Source organism: Hyla sarda, chromosome 2 (assembly GCF_029499605.1).
Source record: "Hyla sarda isolate aHylSar1 chromosome 2, aHylSar1.hap1, whole genome shotgun sequence".
In the NCBI taxonomy this organism is placed as follows: domain Eukaryota; kingdom Metazoa; phylum Chordata; class Amphibia; order Anura; family Hylidae; genus Hyla; species Hyla sarda.
In genome coordinates, this window is record NC_079190.1 from 281,962,120 (window position 1) to 281,987,480 (window position 25,361).

General features: G+C 42.5%; 1 protein-coding gene across 6 annotated transcripts in view; it reads right to left on the reverse strand.

The window, feature by feature from the left end:
• Positions 1-25,361, reverse strand: part of PTPRU (protein tyrosine phosphatase receptor type U) — a 140,942-nt gene that overhangs the window by 51,964 nt on the left and 63,617 nt on the right. For all 6 annotated transcript variants that reach the window (XM_056557243.1, XM_056557244.1, XM_056557242.1 and 3 more), the window contains exons 2-11: positions 20,891-21,010; positions 20,369-20,640; positions 13,525-13,606; positions 13,316-13,431; positions 12,593-12,767; positions 12,123-12,416; positions 10,814-11,107; positions 8,578-8,687; positions 5,554-5,755; positions 2,380-2,482 (exon numbers count right to left, since the gene is read on the reverse strand). In XM_056557243.1, coding sequence (XP_056413218.1) covers positions 2,380-2,482; positions 5,554-5,755; positions 8,578-8,687; positions 10,814-11,107; positions 12,123-12,416; positions 12,593-12,767; positions 13,316-13,431; positions 13,525-13,606; positions 20,369-20,640; positions 20,891-21,010 — 1,768 coding nt within the window. The remainder of the gene's footprint in view (positions 1-2,379; positions 2,483-5,553; positions 5,756-8,577; positions 8,688-10,813; positions 11,108-12,122; positions 12,417-12,592; positions 12,768-13,315; positions 13,432-13,524; positions 13,607-20,368; positions 20,641-20,890; positions 21,011-25,361) is intronic.

The following is a 25,361-nucleotide window of genomic DNA, read 5'->3' on the forward strand; positions in this document are numbered from 1 at the left end:
ATAAAGAGAATCAACACATTAAAGGAGGAGAATAATTGTAAAAGAAGAAAAAACTACCACAAGAGAACATAGTTTTATATTAGTGGGAGTGGGGGAAAGGTTTAAAAGTAATATCAGGAAGTATTGGATGCATGGAATAGCCTGCCTGCAGAAGTGAAGGAGTTTAAAGGGGTTCTCCAGTGCTTACATATCTTATCCCCTATCCAAAGGATAGGGGATAAGATGCCTGATCACGGGAGTCCTGCCGCTGGGGACCCCGGGATCTTGGATGCGGCACCCCGTTTGTAATCAGTCCCCAGAGAGTGGTCGCTCCGGGTATGATTACAGGCGACCACTGGGCCGGCGGCGTGTGACGTCACGCCTCCGCCCCATGTGACGTCACGCTCCGCCACACAATGCAAGCCTACAGGAGGGGGTGTGATAGCTGTCACACCCCTCCCGTAGGCATGCATTGAGGGGCGGAGCGTGACAACACACGGGGGCGGAGGCGTGACGTCACACGCCGCCGACCCGGTGGTCGCCTGTAATCAAACCCAGAGCGACCACGCTCCGGGGACTGATTACAAACGGGGTGCCGCGTGCAAGATCCCGGGGGTCCCCAGCGGCAGGACTCCCGCGATCAGGCATCTTATCCCCTATCCTTTGGATAGGGGATAAGATGTGTAAGCACCGGAGAACCCCTTTAAGCATGTATGGGACAGACATAAGGCTATCCCTCATAAAAGATAGGGACACAGACTATTTACAGCATTTAAAAAGAAAGGGCAGACTAGATGGGCCAAACCGTTCTTATCTGCCAACACATTCTATGTTTCTAATGTGTGATATTTTGTAGTTTTTGCATTATACTTTCTTGGAAAGTGTGCTGGGCTTAGAGGTATGCAGGTGTGCATGGCCTCCTGCACCCCACCAGAAATTGGTATACATTATGTTGTAAATCTAGTCCTAAAGCTTGGAGTAGCTTTATTAGGAGACTTGCGCCACCTGTGCAGTGATGTACCGTATATACTCGAGTATAAGCCGAGTTTTTCAGCACGATTTTTCGTGCTGAAAACACCCCCCTCGGCTTATACTCGAGTGAACTCTCCGCCCTCAGTGGTCTTCAACCTGCGGACCTCCAGAGGTTTCAAAACTACAACTCCCAGCAAGCCCGGGCAGCCACTGCGGCCTTCGACATCATCCAGTCCCCTCTCACCCCCTTTAGTTCTGTACAGTACTCACCTCCGCTCGGCGCTGGTCCGGTGCTGCAGGACTGTCCAGTGGGGAGGTCGTCCTGTGGGATAGTGGTTTCGGGCTGCCATCTTCATCGGGGGGGGGCCTCTTCTCCACGCTTCGGGCCCGGAATAGTCACGTTGCCTTGACGACGACACAGAGGTACGTTCATTACCAACGTCCCTCTGCGTCATCGTCAAGGCAACGCCTCTATTCCGGGCCCGAAGCGCGGAGAAGAGGCCCCCCGGTGAAGATGGCAGCCCGGAACCACTCTCCCACCGGACGACCTCCCCACCGGACAGTCCTGGAGCACCGGACCAGCGCCGAGCGGAGGTGAGTACAGAACTAAAGGGGGTGAGAGGGGGGCTGGATGATGTCGAAGGCCGCAGTGGTCTTCAACCTGCGGATCTCCAGAGGCGATGGCTGCCCGGGCTTGCTGGGAGTTGTAGTTTTGAAACATCTGGAGGTCCGCAGGTTGAAGACCACTGTATCAGACATTGACAAGCGGTGATGATGATGACATGTGGTGATGATGACAAGGGGATGATGAAGGGGGGGTGTGGGATTATGACAAGGGGATGATGAAGGGGGGAGTGTGGGATGATGACAGGGGGATGATGAAGGGGGGGTGTGGGATGATGACAAGAGGATGATGACAAGAGGATGATGACAAGGGGATGATGAAGGGGGGTGGGGATGATGACAAGGGGAAGATGACAAGGGGATGATGAAGGGGGTGTGTGGGATGATGACAAGGGGATGATGAAGGGGGGTGGGGATGATGACAAGGGGATGATGAAGGGGGCATGTGGGATGATGACAAGGGGATGATGAAGGGGGGATGATGACAGGCGGTGATGATGAAGGGGGGATGATGAAGGGGGGATGATGACAGGGTGATGATGACAGGGTGATGATGATGAGGGTGTTAATGACGGGGGTGTGGATGATGACAGGGGGGGATGATGTATTTCCCACCCTAGGCTTATACTCGAGTCAATAACTTTTCCTGGGATTTTGGGGTGAAATTAGGGGCCTCGGCTTATATTCGGGTCGGCTTATACTCGAGTATATACGGTACTTTACATTTAGAGAAGCGTTTCACAATAAAATGATAAACTCAAAGTAAATTCCTCCCAATGTGTCATATTTTAACAGGAAACTTACCTCACTGGGGATCCTCTTCCCTTTGCAGGCCTTAAAAGAACAGTTATAGTACGATCAGTCTCGGCAATTGGAGCAGGTAGGTCTCTGTAGTCAAAAGCAGGAGCTAGAGAACATATGATGAAGTGTAAAGATTATAACACTTCCATATATTGATGGGAAACACCTTTATAATGCAAAGTGATGTCACTACTTCCTTGGTAAAAAAAAAAAAAAAGCTAAGATGTAAGATAAAGCTGCTGATTAAAGATCTGTAACTGGGCAGACACCCTGCCATTGCAAGTAACTAATTTATAATGTATAAGATAAATAGGCAATATAAAAAGAATTTGTAAAGTAATGCAAATATGCCTCCAGTTACTGAATCCAGTGTAGTTATTATCAAACACTATCATAACTCTGCGCTACCCTTTTATAATACTACTGCTTCGGGCCCTCTCAAGCATCAAGGCCTGACTGCAACTGGATCATCCAGATCCTTGTTATGCTCCTGTAAAAAGACATTCCGTATCAATAGTCTGAAGCCATTACGTATAACTGATAGTTTCATTACCTTTGCGACTATCAGGATAACTTTACAATGTAAAACAAGACATTTTATTTTATAAATATGTCAGTTATAGTTAAAAGAGTCCAGTGAAAATGTCAACAATTTTAAAGCAAATTTATGTGACAATATCAATATCTGATCAGCTAGTGTCCATGCTTGGTGAATTCAAATAGAGACATGGTCACACATCTACAACATGCACAGTGAAGCATCTCCCACTCCTAGACCAGCACTCCTCTGTGATCTAAAGCATCTCAAACTCCTAGACCAGCACTCCTCTGTGATCTAAAGCATCTCACACTCCTAGACCAGCACTCCTCTGTGATCTAAAGCATCTCACACTCCTAGACCAGCACTCCTCTGTGATCTAAAGCATCTCACACTCCTAGACCAGCACTCCTCTGTGATCTAAGGCTTCTCACACTCCTACACCAGCACTCCTCAGTGATCTAAGGCTTCCCACACTCCTAGACCAGCACTCCTCTGTGATATAAAGCATCTCACACTCCTAGACCAGCCCTCCTCTGTGATCTAAAGCATCTCACACTCCTAGACTAGCACTCCTCTGTGATCTAAGGCTTCTCACACTCCTAGACCAGCACTCTTCTGTGATCAAAGGCTCCCCACACTCCTAGACTAGCACTCCTCTGTGATCTAAGGCTTCCCACACTCCTAGACCAGCACTCCTCTGTGATCTAAAGCATCTCACACTCCTAGACCAGCACTCCTCTGTGATCTAAAGCCTCTCACACTTCTAGACTAGCACTCCTCTGTGATCTAAAGCATCTCACACTCCTAGACCAGCACTCCTCTGTGATCTAAGGCTCCCAACACTCCTAGACTAGCACTCCTCTGTGATCTAAGGCTTCCCACACTCCTAGACCAGCACTCCTCTGTGATCTAAAGCATCTCACACTCCTAGACCAGCACTCCTCTGTGATCTAAGGCTTCTCACACTCCTAGACCAGCACTCCTCAGTGATCTAAGGCTTCCCACACTCCTAGACCAGCACTCCTCTGTGATATAAAGCATATCACACTCCTAGACCAGCACTCCTCTGTGATCTAAAGCATCTCACACTCCTAGACTAGCACTCCTCTGTGATCTAAAGCATCTCACACTCCTAGACCAGCACCCCTCTGTGATCTAAGGCTTCCCACACTCCTAGACTAGCACTCCTCTGTGATCTAAAGCTTCCCACACTCCTAGACCAGCACTCCTCTGTGATCTAAGGCTTCCCACACTCCTAGACCAGCACTCCTCTGTGATCTAAAGCATCTCACACTCCTAGACCAGCACTCCTCTGTGATCTAAAGCCTCTCACACTTCTAGACTAGCACTCCTCTGTGATCTAAAGCATCTCACACTCCTAGACCAGCACTCCTCTGTGATCTAAGGCTCCCAACACTCCTAGACTAGCACTCCTCTGTGATCTAAGGCTTCCCACACTCCTAGACCAGCACTCCTCTGTGATCTAAAGCATCTCACACTCCTAGACCAGCACTCCTCTGTGATCTAAGGCTTCTCACACTCCTAGACCAGCACTCCTCAGTGATCTAAGGCTTCCCACACTCCTAGACCAGCACTCCTCTGTGATATAAAGCATCTCACACTCCTAGACCAGCACTCCTCTGTGATCTAAAGCATCTCACACTCCTAGACTAGCACTCCTCTGTGATCTAAAGCATCTCACACTCCTAGACCAGCACCCCTCTGTGATCTAAGGCTTCCCACACTCCTAGACTAGCACTCCTCTGTGATCTAAAGCTTCCCACACTCCTAGACCAGCACTCCTCTGTGATCTAAGGCTTCCCACACTCCTAGACCAGCACTCCTCTGTGATCTAAAGCATCTCACACTCCTAGACCAGCACTCCTCTGTGATCTAAAGCATCTCACACTCCTAGACTAGCTCTCCTCTGTGATTTAAGTCTTCTCACACTCCTAGACCAGCACTCCTCTGTGATCTAAGGCTTCCCACACTCCTAGACTAGCACTCCTCTGTGATCTAAAGCATCTCACACTCCTAGACCAGCACTCCTTTGTGATCTAAGGCTTCCCACACTCCTAGACCAGCACTCCTCTGTGATCTAAGGCTTCCCACACTCCTAGACTAGCACTCATCTGTGATATAAGGTTTCTCGCACTCCTAGACCAGCACTCATCTGTGCTCACTCCTGTCCTGTCTATCAGACTCCTATCTGAAAACAGAAAGGAGGGGTTACAGTGACCCTGTCATGGTTGGATGAAGAGACCCAGCACAGCACAACAGACTAAGAAAGGAAGTGAATGCATGTTTAGCAAGGGCAGGCTCAGTGCTTGCCTCTTCCTGAGCAGGGGATGTCAGAATGAGTGAGAATCAGAACAGATGGATTTGTGAGCCAAATAAAAAAAGCAAAACACATAAAAAGACATGTACAGGATCTGCATGACCTAGTGAGTAACATAAGTAAGCATTTTTTTTTCTGTCATATGATGGGTATACTTGACGTGCCAGGTTTGGTACCCCCAATAATCAGATATTGAAGTCATATTCTGGAGATGGGCCATCAATGTTATAAGTCCCAGAAAAGCCCTTTAACGTATATTGTAAAATAAAAACTCTCTCACAGATTAACTAATAGGTACCTGAGATGTTAGTGGTGAGCTCAGTAATTGCACTCTGTCCATAGCCTTTACTATTACGGGCACGTACACTCAGAAGGTAGGTGGTTCCTGGGTGCAAGTTGTTAAGAACGTGGGAAGTTTCATTAGGAGGCTTACTGATGGTTGAGCGTGGTCCTGGAACACTCACCCCGGGGTCTGAAGACTCAATAATCTGATAGCTGATCTGAAAAGATGAAGAGATAGTGCTGGGTACATTGATCTCAATAGTCATTATTTCTAAAGATAGATGGCCACAATTCTATCTAAATGAGACTACAGCAAAGCTTACCCGAGACCTCTGAAAAATGATGTAAAAATATCAATAAACAATCCATAGCTCCAGCTATTAATCTGAGCAACATATAGTAAAACTGTTACTGAAACAAACACAGTCTTAGTATGGGTTTACACTGCGGTTGCACTGTGCAAGGAGCAAGAAATCTTAAAACGCATACAGCAAACACAGTCATAGAGTGTCACGGAGTGTCCTTGTGGCATAAATCAGGAAGGCATGCATCGACATACTATTTTATTTTAACTGTACTGTAGTCAACTACAATATTTAATATGAGTATCTCCTGATGTACAAACCTACACTGAGGGTGAAGAATTGATATGACTTAATCCCCCTACTCAACAAAAATACACTGATGTAGCAGAGCTGAATGTGTAATTAAACAGTCAAGGAGATGCTGTAGGTTTACCTTTAGTTCTATGTAAAATCACACATAATATCCAAACAAATTCAGCTTTATAATATCTTAAGAATGTAAGGGGCAGTCTAATACAGGTGTTTTGTAACTAAATCTTTCCAATATTATCCTAAAAACCTTGTCTCTCTACTAAACTGTTTATTACTTTTACTACTACTATAAGAGGATAAGATGTGATTTTTTTTATACTTGCAAATAACAATGTCATATGTTTATGTCAAAATGTATCTTGATTCATAACTGTAGGCAAAATACATGTTGAATTATGGATTTATGTGGAATGGATCTTTAAAGGGGTACTCTGCCCCTAGACATCTTATCCCCTATCCAGCGGTGGGACCCATGCTGTACCAGGCGTTCGTTTAGAGCATCGGGTGCAGTGTCTGAGGCTCGTGACATCACGGCCATGCCCCATTCGTGATGTCACGCCCATGCCCCCTCAATGCGAGTTTATGGGAGGGGGCTTGACAGTCGTCACGCCCCCTCACATAGACGTGCATTGAGGGGGCATGGCCGTGATGTCATGAGCCTCCGCCCCGCCTCGCCATTCATCTGGCACCGAGCGAAGTCGATCCCCAGCGGCGGGACCCCCGCAATCAGACATCTTATCCCCTATCCTTTGGATAGGGGATAAAATGTCTAGGGGCGGAGTACCCCTTTAACCCCTTAACGACCACGGACGTAAATTTACGTCCTGGTTTGGCGGGACTTCCTGCACCAGGACGTACATTTACGTCCTGTGTATGACCGCGAGCATCGGAACGGTGCTCGCGTCATACACGGCAGATTCCAGCCAGTGACCCGCCGGTAATGGGCGACATCCACGATCGCGCGGATGTCCGCCATAAACCCCTCAGATGCCGTGATCAATACAGATGACGGCAGTGCAGCAGTGCGGGAGCGCTGCCGCGGCGATCCGATCATCCAGAATGGCGACCGGAGGTCCCCTCACCTGGCTCCAGATGTCTCCCGTGGTCTTCTGCTTTGGTCTGAGATCAAGCAGACCAGAGCAGAAGATCACCGATAATACTGATAAGTGCTATGTCCTATACATAGCACTGAACAGTATTAGCAATCAAAGGATTGCTATAGATAGTCCCCTATGGGGACATAAAAATTGTAAAATAAAAGTTGTAAAATGTAAAAATAAAAATCCCCTTCCCAATAAAAAAGAAAATTGTCCGTTTTTCCCATTTTACCCCCAAAAAGCGTAAATATTTTTTTAATAAACATCTTTGGTATCGCTGTGTGCGTAAATGTCCATACTATCAAAATATAATGTTAATGATCCCGTACGGTGAATGGTGTAAACGTAAAAAATTTAAAAATCCCAAAATGCAGATTTTTTGTCACATTTTATTTAAAAGAAAACTTTATAAAAATTATCTAAAAGTTTTATATATGCAAATATGGTATCGATAAAAAGTACAGATGACGGTGCAAAAAATACCGCCCTATATATGGAAAAATGAAAAAGTTATAGGTGGTCAAAATAGGGCGATTTTAGATTACTGATTTTGTACAAAAAGTTTTAGATTTTTTTTAAGCGGTACAAAAATATAAAAGTATCTAGCCATGGGTATCATTTTAATTGTATAAAACCACAGAATATAGAACACATGTCATTTTTACCGTAAAGTGTATAGTGTGAAAACAAAACCCTCCAAAATGCGCAAAATTGTGGTTTTCATTAAAATTTCCTCCCTAAAATATTTTTTGGGGCGTTCGCCGTACATTTTATGGTAAAATGAGAGGTTTCATTACAAAGTACAATTGGTCACGCAAAAAACAAGTACTTATATGGGTCTGTAGATGGAAATATAAAGGAGTTATGGATTTTAGAAGGCGAGGAGGAAAAAACAAAAACGCAAAAATAAAATTGGCCTGGTCCTTAAGGTGAAAATGGCCTTGGTCCTTAAGGGGTTAATGTAGTGACAATCGCCTGCCATTGCTTCTAGGCACAGCTGCAGCACACAGAGAGCCTAGGTAGAAGTAAAACAGACTCTTGAGCATTCTGTGTGCTGCTAAATAGGTGCTTAGACCAGTGTTTCTCAACCAGGGTACCTCCAGCTGTTGCTGAACTACAACCCCCAGCATGCACAGACAGCTGGAAGTTGTAGTTTTGAAACAGCTGGAGGCATCCTGGTTTGGAAACGCTGCCCTTATTCATGTTGTTGGTTCTAAGGAACTGGAGAAAAGTCCAAACTAGGATATCACATCCAGTATACTAGAAAAATAATACAGATATTTTAAACAGGAGCCTGGTTGGGATATATGGTTATTGTATACATACCTCATATTGAGTAAGGACACCATTAGGTTCCGCAGGTTCGTCCCAGGAGAGAAGAATAGCATCATCCAATGGAGTGAGAACCAAGGACTCAGAAGCAATGCCCCCAGGCGCTGAGCAATAAAAACCATGTACATTTACCAATACTAATCTTATATATACCGAATGGATTATACACAAAGCAAATGAGGCATATTATTAGGCACATGGCTTATATAGTCAATTTAATGATTATATCCCGGTTATACTTGAGACCACAGTATTTTGTTTTTATCAATAATTTTTTCCCAGGTGATATGAAGGAAGTACAAATTCTACATAGTGATTTCATGCTATTAACAAATTTCAAATACAATGCGTAACATAATCAGAACTATTGACATCAAATCAATAGCTAGATGTAATAATATACTTTTATCAATATTGTTAATGAATTCAAGGATTTCTGATCTATTAAAAAGGGATTTTAATAGCCTAATGTTTTGCCTGAGAACCGTTTCGCCCATTCAGCTGTGGTTTGGAGGGTATGGTCATAATGGATGGATACAATGGGGGAGATTTATCGAAACCTGTGCAGAGGAAAAGTTGCCCAGTTGCCCATAGCAACCAATCAGATTGCTTCTTTCATTTTGCAGAGGCCTTGTTAACAATGAAAGAAGTGATCTGATTGGTTGCTATGGGCAACTGGGCAAGTTTTCCTCTGGACAGGTTTTGATAAATCACCCCGAATGTGTATTGTCCACAGCAGAATATCTGCAGTGTTTCTACACCAAACTTCCCACCACAGCAGAAAACATCTCACCAAATAGTGTAGTGGTGGATTTGCCACTGTGGATTATTTGAATGTTGTAACGTTACAATACATTTGCTATCCGCACTTGATGTGCTGGATTTTGCTGTGGATCTGCACCAACTGCAAATTTTCACATCCCTATTAAAGTTGATGGGGAAAATATACCCTAAAACTGACACACTATGGATTTAAAGGGGTATTCCAGGGAAAAAAAAACTTTTTTTAATGTATCAACTGGCTCTAGAAAGTTAAACAGATTTGTAAATTACTTCTATAAAAAAAAAAATCTTAATCCTTCCAATAATTATCAGTTGCTGAAGTTGAGTTGTTCTTTTGTGTCTGGCAACAGTGCTCTCTGCTGACATCTCTGCTTGTCTCAGGAACTGCACATGGTAGAAGAGGTTTGCACTTAGACAGAAAAGAACAACTCAACTTCTGCAGCTCATAAGTACAGTGACCCCTCGAAGTACAATGGCCCCGACATACGATAATTTCAGCATGCGATGGCCTCTCAGAGGCCATCGCTTGTTGAAGGCAGCATCAACATACAATGCTTTTGTATGTCGGGGCCATCGCATAAACGGCTATCCGGCAGCGCCGACTGCTTCAGCTGCCACCGGATAGCCATTTACGGTGCCCCGTGCTGACGATCACTTACCTGTCCTCGGGGCTCCGGCGCGTCCTTTTCGTGATCCTCTGCATCGTCGTCGCTCTCCATCGACGTCATCACGTCGCTGCGCACGCCGTCACGTCATCCAATAGGAGCGGCGTGCGTAGCGAGGTGATGGCGGAGACGGAGAGCGCGGATGCCGGGGAAGCAGAGGCCTTGCCGGAGCGTCGGGGACGCGACGACAGCGATGGGCGGCGACATCCCGGGCAGCGGTGACGAGCGGCGACAGTCCGGAGCGGCGGGGACAGGTGAGTACAACTTCCTCTAACAGTGGTCTACAACCTGCGGACCTCCAGATGTTGCAAAACTACAACACCCACCATGCCCGGACAGCCAACGGCTGTCCGGGCATGCTGGGTGTTGTAGTTTTGCAACATCTGGAGGTCCGCAGGTTGTAGACCACTGTCCTATACTTTACATAGCACGGATCCCTCAACATGCGATGGTTTCAACAAACGATGGTCCGCTTGGAACGGATTACCATCGTATGTTGAGGGACCACTGTACTGAAAGGGTTAAGATTTTTCAATAGAAGTCATTTACAATCTGTTTAACTTTCTGCAGCCTGTTGATATATATAAAAAAAAAAAGTTTTTTCCCTGGAATACCCCTTTAAGATCTATATAGAGCTGAATTGTTATGCAGCGTATGCACAAGATTTCTACACATATCATCCATTTTGCTCCTACTGTAATATCCTGCAGAAAATCCATAGCATATCTGCCCTGTGTGAACAACAGAAAAAACTGAAATTAATACTAGCTGATCATACAAACCATCCTCCTGTGTATAGCAAGTAACCTCCTTTCCCTCCTTTCGTCCTTCCGGATTGGATATAGCAAGGCGGCAGTGGACTGCACTGTATGGCGGAAGAGGTTGAAGGGTATAGTGGCTGGCTCCCCCCTCTATTGTTACACAGTCTTGTAAAGTACTGGACTCATAGTGGTAACACAGTGTCACTGAATAGGTGTGACAGCGAGTGATATTGAAGCCAACTGCTTCCCAGTGCAGAGTCAGCTGGCGTGGTTGCTCTGCTGTGCATGAAAGGCCTTTAGGTGCTCGCATGGGCTCTGCCGGGAGAATGGAAATGAGACCATTAGTGAGTGCCCTATTTTGCTTAGGCTGGGTTCACACTACATTTTTGCCACATTGTTTTCAATCCGTTTTTCTAAAGAAAACCGTATGGCAAAAAAACGGATCGAACAGTATGGAAAAAAGTAAGCCGTATGCATTTTTAAACAGTATACTGTTTGTAAAAGTGCATACAGTTACGTCAGTTTTTATAGAAAAAAAACCCATACGTTTTTGAAAATTTTGTCCATTTTTAATGGGAGGGGTCTTGGGTGGGGACTTTAGGATTCAAATGCGCATGTGCAAAGTAAAAACGTATACGTTTTTCCCGTATGGAACCGTATACATGTGCATTTCCCATTGACGTCCATGTTAAAAAAAAACGTATGCAGTTGCAGTACGGTTTTTAAACCGGAGACAAAATCGTGGTCAACCACAGTTTTGACTCCGGTTTAAAAACCATACTGCAACCGCATAAGCTTTTTTTTAAAATGGACGTCAATGGGAAACGCACATGTATACGGTTCCATACGGGAAAAACGTATACGTTTTTACTTTGCACATGCGCATTTGAATCCTAAAGTTCCCACCCAAGACCCCTCCCATTAAAAATGGACAAAATTTTCCAAAACGTATAGTTTTTTTTTTTTATAAAAACTGACGGAACTGTATGCACTTTTAAAAACAGTATACTGTTTAAAAACGCATACGGTTTACTTTTTTCCATACTGTTTTTTGCCACATCCGTTTTTTTGCCATACAGTTTTCTTTAGAAAAACGGATTGAAAACAGTATGGCAAAAACGTAGTGTGAACCCAGTCTTAACATGGTGGTCAATTCTGCCTAAGTGACTTTATGGGTCCTACTTCATTTTCAAATCAATCTACAGACTTCACAGGAAATAAGTTGCAAAATCTTCGTAGTTGCTCCTAAGGGCGGTCTACCTCTCATCTGTACAATTTCCCTGTTGCAAGTCTTACCATACACATATATTATAGTCATAGGGAATCCTACCTGCACACTTAGTCCTACTGATGAGTGCTGGTCCTGACCTCCCAGTGCCTCCTTCACCAGGCCGAGTAAGTAACACAGACAGGTGATACTGTGAATCAGGGTCCAAGTGCCACAGTTTATATGTGTGCGAAGTGACAGCATGCCTTTCCCGCCAAGTTCCTCCGCTCACGCGGTACTCAATTTCCCTGCGCACGATGGGACCATCACCAGTTATGGAGCGAGTGTTAAGTTGAACAACCAGATAGGTGGGGCCAGCTCTTAGAAGTTGCGGTGGAGCAATAGGTGTTGGTGGTTCTGTGTGATATTCAGTAGTGAAAGGTTAGTTTGAGAAAAGTGATGTAACTATATAGAAACTTGTGCACATATTAGTTTTATAAATTAAAGGAAACAAGCAAAGCAAAAAATGTGATATATAAAACAAAAAGTGACAAAAATCCTCTAATGGCAAATCATATGCTAGCCGCTCTCACCTTTCACCACAAGCTCGGCAAAGTTGGACACTCCTGCGCCATAAATGGAGCGGCTGACACAGCGATACAGGTCCTGATCATCTCTCCCAGCTTCAAAAAGCTGGAAAGAGGCCAAAAGCCGCCAGTGACTGACATGCTGAATTATCCCTGAAGATGTGATGCCTCCATTTTGCCTCTGTAATCCAACAATATATTCAGATGATTAGAAGCCATCCGATCTGAGACTTCATCTTACTCCAGTCATGCTCACAAAAAGGTATTCAGCTGAGACAAGTGTCTTATGCAGTGCTCCGGAACAATTTCCTGCTTGTGAATGAACGTGATTGCCCATTTTATGAATGAATATGCACCATCACATGCCTTTGACACCAAATCTACTCATTTCCCAGGAGCATTCCAATTACTAATTATGCTAAAGTTAAACCACCAGTACACGCTATCATTTGTTCAAGATGTAACCATAGAAACCTTATACTGTCTTATCCGTCGTACTTTCTGTTCATCTACATTGCACAGAAAAGCAGTGCATGCAGCTGAATAGGCACAATGAAGTAGTCATGCTGAGGAATTGTGTCCGTAATACAATAACTATGGCCATCCCTTCCTTATTCAGACACCACACTCTCTAATTGGCTTCATGCCATCCCATTCAAACACCTGCCATCTATATGCCCCATTCTATGCCGTATTCACAAGAGAGAATAGACACATGAAACTTCTCACCTGCAGCAAGAAGGCCTCGCCTTCATTTGCCCTGCCAGCAGCAGGGCACAGAAAAGTGGCATTCTGCCCAGCATTTACTTCTACCTCCCCAAGCCGAGAGAAGTGGGGCGCCTGGGCTGTGAAGGAGGACATGGTATGAGATTTATTTTGTGTTTGAATGTTAATTACGGTACATATTAAACCAATGAGTTATATTCAGAGTTACTCACCACAGGGGTAACTAAGAAGAAGAATATCATCCAGTGCAATGAATCCTAGGGGAGTTCCCGACACCTCCGCTTCAAATAGCACCTACAATAAAATAAATAACAACTAGGGAGAAGAACTGAACAAGACTCAAAATACATACATAACTTACATTCTATAATATACAATATGTGATCAGCCACCCCTAAGATAGCTATTGATTACAATATCTAGTTTTTGGGTTTTCTTTACCACAAGTTCTCTTTAAAGGGGTACTCCATCCCTAGACATTTTATCCCCTATCCAAAGGATAGGAGATAAGATGTCTGATCGGGGGGGGGGGGTCCCGCCGCTGGGGACCCCCGCAATATAGCACGCAGCACCCACCGGTTACTGCTCCGGAAGCGCTGGAGGGTCTGGCTCCCGACCACGGGGAAGGAAGATCATGATGTCACGACTCCACCCCCCGTGTGACATCAAGCCCCGCCCCCTAAATGCAAGTCTATGGGAGGGGGCATGACAGCCGTTACGCCCCCTCCCATAGACTTGCATTGAGGGGGTGGAGCGTGACGTCACACAGCTGCGGAGTCGTGACGTCACGATCTTCCGTCCCCGTGGTCGGGAGCCAGACCCTCCAGCGCTTCTGGAGGTGGGTGCTGCGTGCTATGTCCCAGTGGCGGGACCCCCGCGATCAGACATCTTATCCCCTATCCTTTGTATAGGGGATAAGATGTCTAGGGTTGGAGTACCCCTTTAAGGCTTCACACAAATATCTGTTAAGTGTTATAGAGCAACATATATGTGGCAGCCACTGTATTAATATTACACTTAAAGGGGTATTCCAAGCCAAAACTTGTTTTATATATATCAACTGGCTCCGGAAAGTTAAACAGATTTGTAAATTACTTCTATTAAAAAATCTTAATCCATCCAATAGTTATTAGCTTCTGAAGTTGAGTTGTTGTTTTCTGTCTAACTGCTCTCTGATGACTCACGTCCCGGGAGCTGTGCAGCTCCCGGGACGTGACATCATCATTGAGCAGTTAGACAGAAAACTTCAGAAGCTACTAACTATTGGAAGGATTAAGATTTTTTAATAGAAGTAATTTACAAATCTGTTTAACTTTCCAGAGCCAGTTGATATATATGAAAAAAGGTTTTGCCGTGAATACCCCTTTAAAATAGATGGTTCATATAGTATTAGCAGTGTGCCCACCTCTTTTTATTACTTTAGCTTTATGCACACACCTTTTATCCTGTAGTCCTGCATGCTAGAACCTTTGCTAATTCTTATGCATTGCTTGTCTAAGATACAGGATGTTGCTCATTTTGAGCTTAAAGATGTTGCCAGCAAGCTGGGGTTAAACATTATTATGGGCTTTGGCTCATGAAAAACCTATATTCGAGGTGAATATGATCTTCCCGCAAACAATACCATTCTTGTCCATGGGCTACTTCAGGTCTTATTTACAGGAACAGGATTGAGATGCAATAGAGGACTCATGGGTGCCCAGGGGCATACACGAAGGGAAGGGGTTGTGGGGCTAATAAGGCTATTTAGGCAATGTGTATAAACTAGAATTTATACCATATGCTTTCTGCTGGTAACAGATTATTATTTGGGAGTTGTTCACCTTTCACCAGCATTGCAATAAGCAGTAGTCCTTGAGGAGACGGAAAGATTCACAGATATATATTAGACAAAATAAGGATGTGCTTGTGTGCCATCGTATTAATGTGTGTGGATGTAAGTATGTGTGCCACAGTGTGTGTGTGTGTATATATATATATATATATATATATATATATATATATATATATTATGACTTATCTCTGGGGTATTCCATTACTCTTGATAATCTCTGAGATATTTTTAAACTTTGATCGGCGTCACCTGTCAGTTGTCAAATGTCCACATGGATGTATACTGGACATACCAAAAGTTGGGTGACAACCAATGTGGCAAACATTATTGATTTCCTATGGGCCAACTTATGGGAATCTGAAAAACTAAATGTTAACAGATTTGTTAACTTGATAAAGAATCAAGAAAATGACAGCTATATTCACTGGGGATGCTTGTTTTAGGGAAGAATGCTTATTAAGGAGAACCTGTCAAGTCTAACATATGATCCCATCTGGTAGCAGCAGGTTATAGAGAAGAAAAAACTGAACATATTGATATGTACAATTGTGGGGAAAAATATTAGAATACTTTGTATTTTATCTATTTATATCTCTGCTAACTCTTGACTAAGTGTGCTGTCCAAAGGAGTCCTAATGACAGCCTAGCCTGTATATGTTTTCATGCAATGACAGTTGTCATTCACTGTGTAAGACTGCCCACTGGACTCTCTAGCCCACGTTAAGAAGGCTTTTACAAGCATAAATTACAGATAAAATTACCTTTCCCCCGAATATTATCTGTTACATCTGCTATATAATATGCTGTTTACTGCTGGGGCAGCATGTTCAATCTGACATGTTCCCCTTAAAATAAAGGTCCTGTCTCGGCTATCATTTCACGTTTGAAGATTGTTGGTGTCTGTGACCAGCATCTACTGCCTGGACAAACATCGTGGCTTGCCGTTTGGAAGTTACTGTACAATGGTCAAAATAAATGTCATTGTACTCTGCACAGTACAGTTTACTTAAAATCAATTGAACCTCCATTAATTACATAGAAACAAGCTGAACAGACAATGCCCTTGTTAAGATCCTTATTTACAATCCCTGTTAACCCCTTAAGGACTTAAGCCTATTTTGGCTGTGAGGACACAACCAATTTAATTTTTGCTTTTTGTTTTTTCCTCCTCGCCTTTAAAGGGAAAGGCTATAAGATGTCTGAACGCGGGGGGTCTGGCCGCTAGAGCCCCGAGATCACACATCGTATACCCTATCCTTTGGATAGAGGATAAGATGTCGAGGGGTGGAATTCCCCCTTTAAGAGCCATCACTTTATTTACATATTATTCCTATTAATTTTTTCACAGACCCAATTGTACTTTGTAATGACACTTTTCATTTTACCATAAAATGAGCAACGCAATCAAAAAAATACTGTTTGTGGTGGGATCAACAATTTTGTAAATTTTGGGGGTTTTCCTTTTAATGCTGTAAGTACTTTTTTTTTTCAAGCTGTTCACCCGCACTATAACCCAGTATATTGGGTTTAGTGCAGGTGAAAAGCTTGCCAGTTTCTTTTTAATTTTTATCGGGGAAGGGGCTTTTCACAATTATTAAAACTTTTTCTTTTTTACATTTTTTAAGTCTTCATAGGGGACTATTTATTGCACTCTTTTGATCACTAATACTGTTCAGTGCATAGGCATAGCACTGATCAGTGTTATCTGCGACCAGTGTTATCTGCAATCTACTTCTATAGTATGGCAGACCACAGAATAAGATCCCCGAAGCTGGTCGTGGAGCAGGTGTACGGTGTCTATCTTAGGACACAGTCAGTCGTCAGACATAACTCTGTCCTCCGTCAGGTGAAACGGCGTCCCGCCTCCTCCCTCGGACCAATCGCCGTCAGTCGTCAGCCACAACTCCGTCCTCCCTCAGGTGAAACAGCGTCTCACCTCCTCCCTCGGACCAATTGCCGTCAGTCGTCAGCTGTAACTCCGTCCTCCGACATGTGAAACGGTGTCCCGCCTCCTCCCTCGGACCAATCGCCGTCGGTTGTCAGCCGCAACTCCGTCCTCCCTCAGGTGAAACGGCGTCTCGCCTCCTCCCTCAGACCAATCGCCGTCAGTCGTCAGCTGTAACTCCGTCCTCCGTCATGTGAAACGGCGTCCCGCCTCCTCCCTCACACCAATGGCCATCCTCCTTCAGCCATAACTCCCTCCTCCCTCATCCGAAACTCCATCATCCAAAACGCCGTCATGCCTCAGACGATTCTCCCTCAGATGCAACTTCCTGCCACATAGCAGAGTCGATGCTGCACAGCATTGTATAGCAGAGTCAAAACTGTGAAACTTGCACATGTGTATTACAGACACTACATGTGCTACAGAGTCTGTATAGCAGAGCCAACATTGAATAGCATGTACAGCAGAACCAGTATAGCAGAGAGTCGACACTAACTCGGCTCTGCTACACGGCAGGAAAGTTTTCCGTCTGAGGGACGACAGAGTTTCGGATGAGAGACTTTAGGATAACAAAGGAGGGAGTTGCAGCTGACGCCTGGCGGAGATTGGCCCAAGGGAGGAGGTGAGACGCCTTTTCACCTGACGGAGTTACATCTGACGACTGACGATGTCCTAAAATGGACACCGTACAGGTGAGGGAAGCTCCGGCCACCATCTTGACTCATCAGACCCCTGAGATCGTGCCAGTAAGTCTATGTAAGCCCTCTAATATTTCAGATGCCATGATCAGAACTAATCACAGCATCTAGAGGTTTAAGAGTGGACATCAGTGTGATCACTGATGTCCGCCATTAGTGCCTGGTCCTCGGCTACTGATAGCAGCCGGGACCCACGGTCTACAAAGTGAGGGCAATTCCTGCACTCCCTTCAAACCTCTAATGGACGTAAATGTACATCCTGGTGCCCCAAGTACCAGGAAGCGTCCTCTAGGGTTTAAAAGTTTTGTCATAAGTTTAAGGTGATGGATGGCTTTTTATTGTTATTTCTAGTTATTTGCCCTGATATACTCTTGTGAACACGATCAGCTTGTGTGACAAAATGTGGAAATTCTGTCTGCAATAAAAACTGTGGTGCAATGTGCCAAAATAAACACGTGAAGCCCAAAAACCCAAAAAGGTGTGTGGTTACACTAAAAAAGAAGTGTAGTCACTCGAAAAAGGGGCATGTTCTCACAACCCGACCTATTTACTATTGAATGCACACAAAACATATTGCTGCAAATTCCCACCAAGTAAATGATAGTCAGAAGAAATAACATTTTCCTTAAATTGTTCTTTAAAAAATGTGTTTAGTTTCTATTCTGCAGCCTATTTCTTTTCACAACTAGAAAAACAGCTGGTCAGCTCAGTCTCTAGCCCTTATTTCTTCTGTCCTAAATGATCAAAACTTACTGATGACCCAAGAAATGTTGACCTTTGATCTGGTCATAATAGTATAGTTTCGGACATGTGAGGAAAGGGCTAACATGCAGTTTCTCTGATGAAACAGGACACAGCAGTCAGTACAAGAAGAGGAACTAAGCTAAAGTTTTAATAAAAACCTGTGAGGGAAATAGATTTTTGCCCCATACTAAGTACAAAGTAATAATAAAAATGTACGGTACTTAAAAGGTATCTATATCCTTTAACCTTCACTTTAGAAAAAATATGGCAGAATTCATAACTATAAAATGTGTAAAAATCTTTTTATATATATATATATATATATATATATATATATATATTCTAGAGGTACTAGAATATCTGTGCAAATGATACAATAATGCAAACAGCATGCAGCCTAAAGATGGCTATCTGTAGTCTAACACAGCTTGAAGGTTACACCTTATAATGTTGAAATCTTACAGAGGAATGTGAAAGTGATAATAGCAACATTCACATATTATTGCATATTTTAAGGTCTGTATTATCAAGACTATTCTAAGATATTCTCAGGGTTATTGAAGACAGCATGACAATTTATACACTGGCTTAACATATTCCATTTTATATAACAATTCCATTCAACTTCAGAGTCATAAAGAATCTGAGCTTTCTTGCTAATATGAATCCAAAGAAAACCTAAAAAACAGCTCAATATTTGGGGACTAGAGATGAGCGAACTTACAGTAAATTCGATTCGTCACGAACTTCTCGGCTCGGCAGTTGATGACTTTTCCTGCATAAATTAGTTCAGCTTTCAGGTGCTGCGGTGGGCTGGAAAAGGTGGATACAGTCCTAGGAGACTCTTTCCTAGGAATGTATCCCCCTTTTCCAGCCCACCGGAGCACCTGAAGGCTGAACTAATTTACGCAGGATAAGTCATCAACTGCCGAGCCAAGAAGTTTGTGATGAATCAAATTTACTGTAAGTTCGCTTATCTTTATTGGGGACATTCACTAGAATTCTAAGTTCAGGGACACAGTTAGACTACGACTCCATAGCAATATGTGTTCACCCATAAGTCAGTATTCTATGTGTTCCTATGGGGAGAGAAGTCATGGAAAAATCACACAAATTCCAACTGTCACCCACAATGTTTTTTACTTGTAGAGGAACATCAAGATCGCTCATGGGTCACAGGCATTCAGCAATTTTACTATGATTTGCAGGCAACCCCTGTGTCGCCAATGAACCAGAGCTATTTTAAGGGTAGGGGTAAATTGAAAAGAAAAAATATATATATGGTATTGATAAAAGCTAACTATAAGAGTCTTACAGTTGTAATGAAGGAGCATACCAGTAAAACACCAAAAAAAACACTGTATTGAATATTAAGTGAAGCTTTTCTTGCATTACAAAGATTATTTGGTACTGGGAAAAAAAATGTTAGTTTCCCGCTGCCTTAAAACAAACCAAAAAATATTATAACTTATCCGATCCCCTTCCACTGCCATTCCATCAGTGCCCGATCCTCACTGATAAGAACTTTCTGGTCATTTAGCAACAAATATGTAATGCCCTCTTGTGACTGCTGTGGCCATTATTTGGCTAAGTGAGCCTTTTCTGTGTGTTGAGACAGGCATCAGGAAGTGCTGATCATCAGGCAAGTGGTGGAGGGACAGGGTAAGTGAGTACAGCCTATTTTTAATTTGTAGGCCAATCTAAATCCTTAACTTTTTTTTTTTTTCAAGGACCATATAAACTTATTTATGCATCTAATACATTGATGGCATTTGTGAAGTATCTAAATACATTTAATATACTAATATATATAGAGAGAGCTTAATAATAATCACCTGGTATTCACTTGGCCAAAAATTGCTAACAGCAAGCTCTGCCTGTTGCCACTGCTTTCCACGTGGTCCTGACACCTCCCAAACAGCTGTGCCCAAAGGACCACCATTGACTCGAACATATGCCCGTAAAGAGCCTGGACCTCTTGCATCCCTGCTATGTAGAAGGTAACTGAACTGCATGCAGTGTGTGTCATTTTCGCTTAGTGGCTGAAAGAGTAGATGAGCCCGCTTCCCTGCCGAATGTTCTGATGAGTTGACCAAAAGGTAAGAACCTACATGGGTTAAACAATTATAACAGTCAATCCACTTATATATAGGAATGGTAAGTTAAAATTTCTTTGAATGTTATAAAAAGACTACTATAAAAGGTACTATATGGTATAAAAGATAAAAATGATGCATGCATGTTGAAACATAAGGATAGTAACAAGGAGTGATTATATGAAGAACTAAAAAAGTATACTGAAGGCAATTTTTACATGAAGCACATAAATATGTGACCAAAAAATTATAGTTACTTACCTTGGGGTAAGTCAGGGTTTCCACGAGGGTCATGAACCAACTGCCAATCAAAGTCATCCTGTGTGCTCTGTGTCACCTCGCATGGGCCAATATCACTATGGGCTTCAAATGTGCAGCCAGCTGTAGAACAAAAGGGTTACCAGATTTAAACAAAATAAAACATATAGATACCATTCCTAGTTGTAAGTCAATAATATGGAATGCAAACAGGGGCATAAAATCAAACACGCAGCCACACAATCTCCATAGATATATAATGGTAATAGTAAGTTGTGCTGAAGGACACAGCCGTGGCCGGTTATACACTGAGTGATAGTGTGATGTAAAGGGCCAAGACAGCAGAAAAAAGGCTGGGCCTGTTACGTGACGCTGCCGCTCAGCGTATCACCTGCCTAGGTGGAACATTTTCAGCACAGTGTGACGTGTCAGGCCCAAGAATGTGGAAGAAGACCGTGACCGAAGGTCGGGACAGATATCGACTGATATCAGCTTACTGGGGAGCGGCGGAAGGTAAGTTAAGGTTATGTAACAATAGAGATCTATGATATAGTCCAGAAACCTTGAAGAAAAAACTTGAAGTTGAGATGAAACCAAACTGTGTTTCTTTTTACTTTGTAAGAAAGTCCTTTCATTTTGGAGGAGTGTCTATCAGACTTCCAACTTTTTACTTTTCCATTGATGGAACTGTGTGAGAGCTTATTTTTTGCAGTTTAAATTTATGGTTTCTTTAGTACCATTTTGAAGTGCAACTTTCTGATTACTTCTAAATCCATTTTATCAAATGTTGGCTAGACAAAAAGGTGATCTCCAATCTTAGCAGTTGTGGCAGGTGATTAGCTTTGTATATCAGCAATGCTCCTGCTGTGGATCTTGTGGGTGAAGTTGCAGTACCCACAAGATTATTGGGGAAGATTTGTCAAAACCTGTGTAAATGAAGAGTGGCGCAGTTGCCAATAACAAACAATCAGATTGTTTTTTTTTTTTTTTTCAGAAGCCTTTTTTTAAAAGAAAAGAAGCAATCCCTTTGGTTACAATAAACAACTGTACCACTTTTCCGCTACGACGGTTTTGATAAATTTCCCCCCTATTGTGTTGTATAAATCATAAGAGTGCAATAAAGACTTTACTATGAAGGATATCTATGTTATGTATTTTATGTAGTGTAAATGAGTTTACACTACATAACATAGATATCCTTCACTTTAAATGGGTTTAGGCTACACTGACACATAGGGAAAATTTAAACAGATGGGTTTCTATGGTCAAGTACACAAGCCTTCGATCATGATATCAAGTGCCACGTGTTAGTTGCATTGCTGTCACTGGACTACAGAGCAGTGGAAATGTGTAGAGTATAGAGATAAACCACACTTCTTTATCTGGCAGACCGACGGATGAATATGGGTTTGGGCTACAACGGTAAAGAATAATGTTTAGGGGATGAGTATTCTCCTTAGGTAGCCGTCGCCATTCTTGGCGTACGGAGATTCAAAGTAGGCAGTTAGATTCAAATTAGAGAGAGTAAAATTGTTTCCTTACAAGCGCTGTTACGGAGGATCGGGCATCCGCTACTCTGCATTTATTTCAATAATTTAATTAGAATGCTGGGTTATGACTGCCGGGAGGAAACATATGGCTTCATACTTCACAACAAATCAAACATTTAATGCCAAACAAGTATACATCTCTACTTATGTTGTATATGGTGCATTCTTGCATGGTGACCACTATATTACACAAAGGCACAAACACATTGGGAGAGATTTATCAAAACCTGTGTAGAGAAAAATTTGACTAGTTGCCCATAGCAACCAGATTGCTTCTTTAATTTTTAAAGAGGCCCGGGAAAAATGAAAAATTGGTTGATATGAGAAACTGAACCACTCTTCCTCTACACAGGTTTTGATAAATCTCCCCCCAATATTACCAATAGCCCAGCACTTTTATGACAATTATTCAATTTGAGGACTTGTTTTTCCATTTAGGTGATTCTTGGCTTTGTCCAAGGCAAGTATCATACAAAAATATATGTCATCTAGAAAATGTCCCTTACCCATTTTTTAAATAATTACTTTTTTTATTTAAAAAAATTCAGGGTTGATAACAAAACAACAATGCAAAGACTGCATAATGTATAAATCCAGTATCAATTGATTATAAATCAAATTTACATGTCACTCAGACTAAACAAGAAAGAACTAATCAAGTAAGTATTTTTATCTAGTGGTCCTGCACTCTTCGTAGTGAGGAACTGGGGGGGAGAAAAAAAAAATAACAATACTTCCCTTCTTTACTTTTTCCATAGCAAAATCCAAAATCATATTTTATATACTGTATCCACCTTTCCCATATGAGAGTACATTTATATTAATTTCCTCTTTTTTTTATATATAGCCTTCTCCCAAGCTACCACCTTCTCCATTTTCTTAATAAATTGGTTCTTAGTTGGTGGGTTCGAATCTTTCCAAAACTGGGCAATCAGTTTTCTGGCATTATTTAATAATCTCCCTAGAGCAGTTTTATTATGATCCTCAAGTGGTAGGTTATCCAATTATCCCAAAATACAAATCTTTAAATCATTAGGGATGTTAATCCCAAATACCTCCCCGATGTATTCTGTTATTGATTTACAGTAATTTGAATATATGGGCAATCCCAGAATTAAATTAGCAGCCGATTAAGAGCATCGGGGACATTTAGCGTCTGTTGTATGCCCAATTTTCTGCAGGAAGGCAGGGGTTTGGTATCCTCTATACAGAATATATATTTGTGACAATCAAGCCCCTTCCCCTAAAGCTTGGTTTGGAACATTTTTCAGGATAGATCTCCACTGACCAATAGTAACTTCTGCTTCCATTCGCCATTTATGAAAAGCTGGTATTAATTGATTTTCCGGCCCTTTCATTGCTACTAGTTGATATAACTTAGATAGAATCCCAGTATTCCTGTTATCTTTTACTATTAAATTCAAAGCGGCATCACTAGTTATTTTTAGTGATATCTGTTTTTGCTGAGCAATGATGGCGTGTCTCAACTGTAAATATTGGAAGAAGGAGTAGTGAGATATGTGGAAATTGTCCTGAAAATCTGTGAAGGAGCTGAAATGACCCTGTTTATACGGGTCTTTTACCCACAGTACCTCTGCCCTTTTCCAGTTTTCAAACCCTTGAAGTTTTTCTACTTCCAACAAAGTATGATTTCCCCATAATGGTGTGTATTCATTAACCTGCCCTACTCCCCTGATATGTTTTATTTTAATCCAAACCTTATGTATTATAATCAAAGGTTGGCAAAAAAAAAAAAAATTTTATGCGCCTTTCTCAAGGGACATTATTAAATTACTAGATGAAAGGGAGCTGCTTATGATAGCAATAGAGCTGTTCAAGGAATCTACCTTATCCCATCCCCTAAGATGTCAACATTGGGTCGCTAAAAAATACAGCCAAGGATTAGGTAAAGCAAGCCCCCCTTCAGTTTCGGGTGTTGTATATATTCTAATTTGAATTTAGGTTTCCTTCCATTCCAAATCAGTTCACGAAATTGAGTATTTATTCTCTGAAAAAGGCTAAGTGGTGACCAAATGGGAAAATTGTGTAAGAGATAAAAAAAAAAAGCTGTTTCATTAAAATCATTTTGATGAGATTTCTTCTACCTACTGGTGATAGATTTATTTTACGCCATGCTGCGCTTTTACGCTTAAACCGGTTCAACGGAGGGGTCATATTTATATTTTCGGAGTCTTGGAGTGAGGGTGAAACTTCTATTCCTAAGTATTTAATCTGGGTAACACATGTTATAACTACCCTCTCATCTACTTGGATCTGAGTAACCGAGTGGTTCAGCGGCATTAGAAAAGATTTTTCCAATTTATGACAATCCCCGAAAGATTTCCATACCGGGTAATCATATCTATTGCAGCTTTAAGCGAGGCTTTAAGCGAGGGACCCATATCATTTAAAAACAATAGAGTGTTGTCCGCAATCTTGTTTGTATATGTCCCATATTGGGACCCCTTTATCTCCAAAGCAGAGCGAATATATTCTGCAAGAGGCTCCATTACAACCGCAAATAAAAGGGGAGACAGGAGACACCCCTGTCTCGTACCAAGAAATAGTGAAAATTTCTCAGAGATTTGCCCTGTTAGCTGCCATTGGATCTTTATAACAGCTGAATCCATGAAATAAATCTGGGGCCATAGCCCATTTCCTCCAGTGGCACCCAAAGACAGAGCCATTCCACTGAGTCAAATGCTTTTTGTCCATCTAAAGAGAATATGGCCCTGTCTTTGGGGGAGTCCGGAGGAACCTGTAAACTTAAAAAAGTTGTCTAATATTTATCGAAGTAGATCTGCTTGGGATAAAGCCTGTTGATCAGGATGTATCAATGTTGCTATAACTTTATTCAGGCGTGTCGCTAGTACTTTAGTACTTTAGCCAACTTTACGCCGCTGCAAAGCAGTGAGATGGGTCTG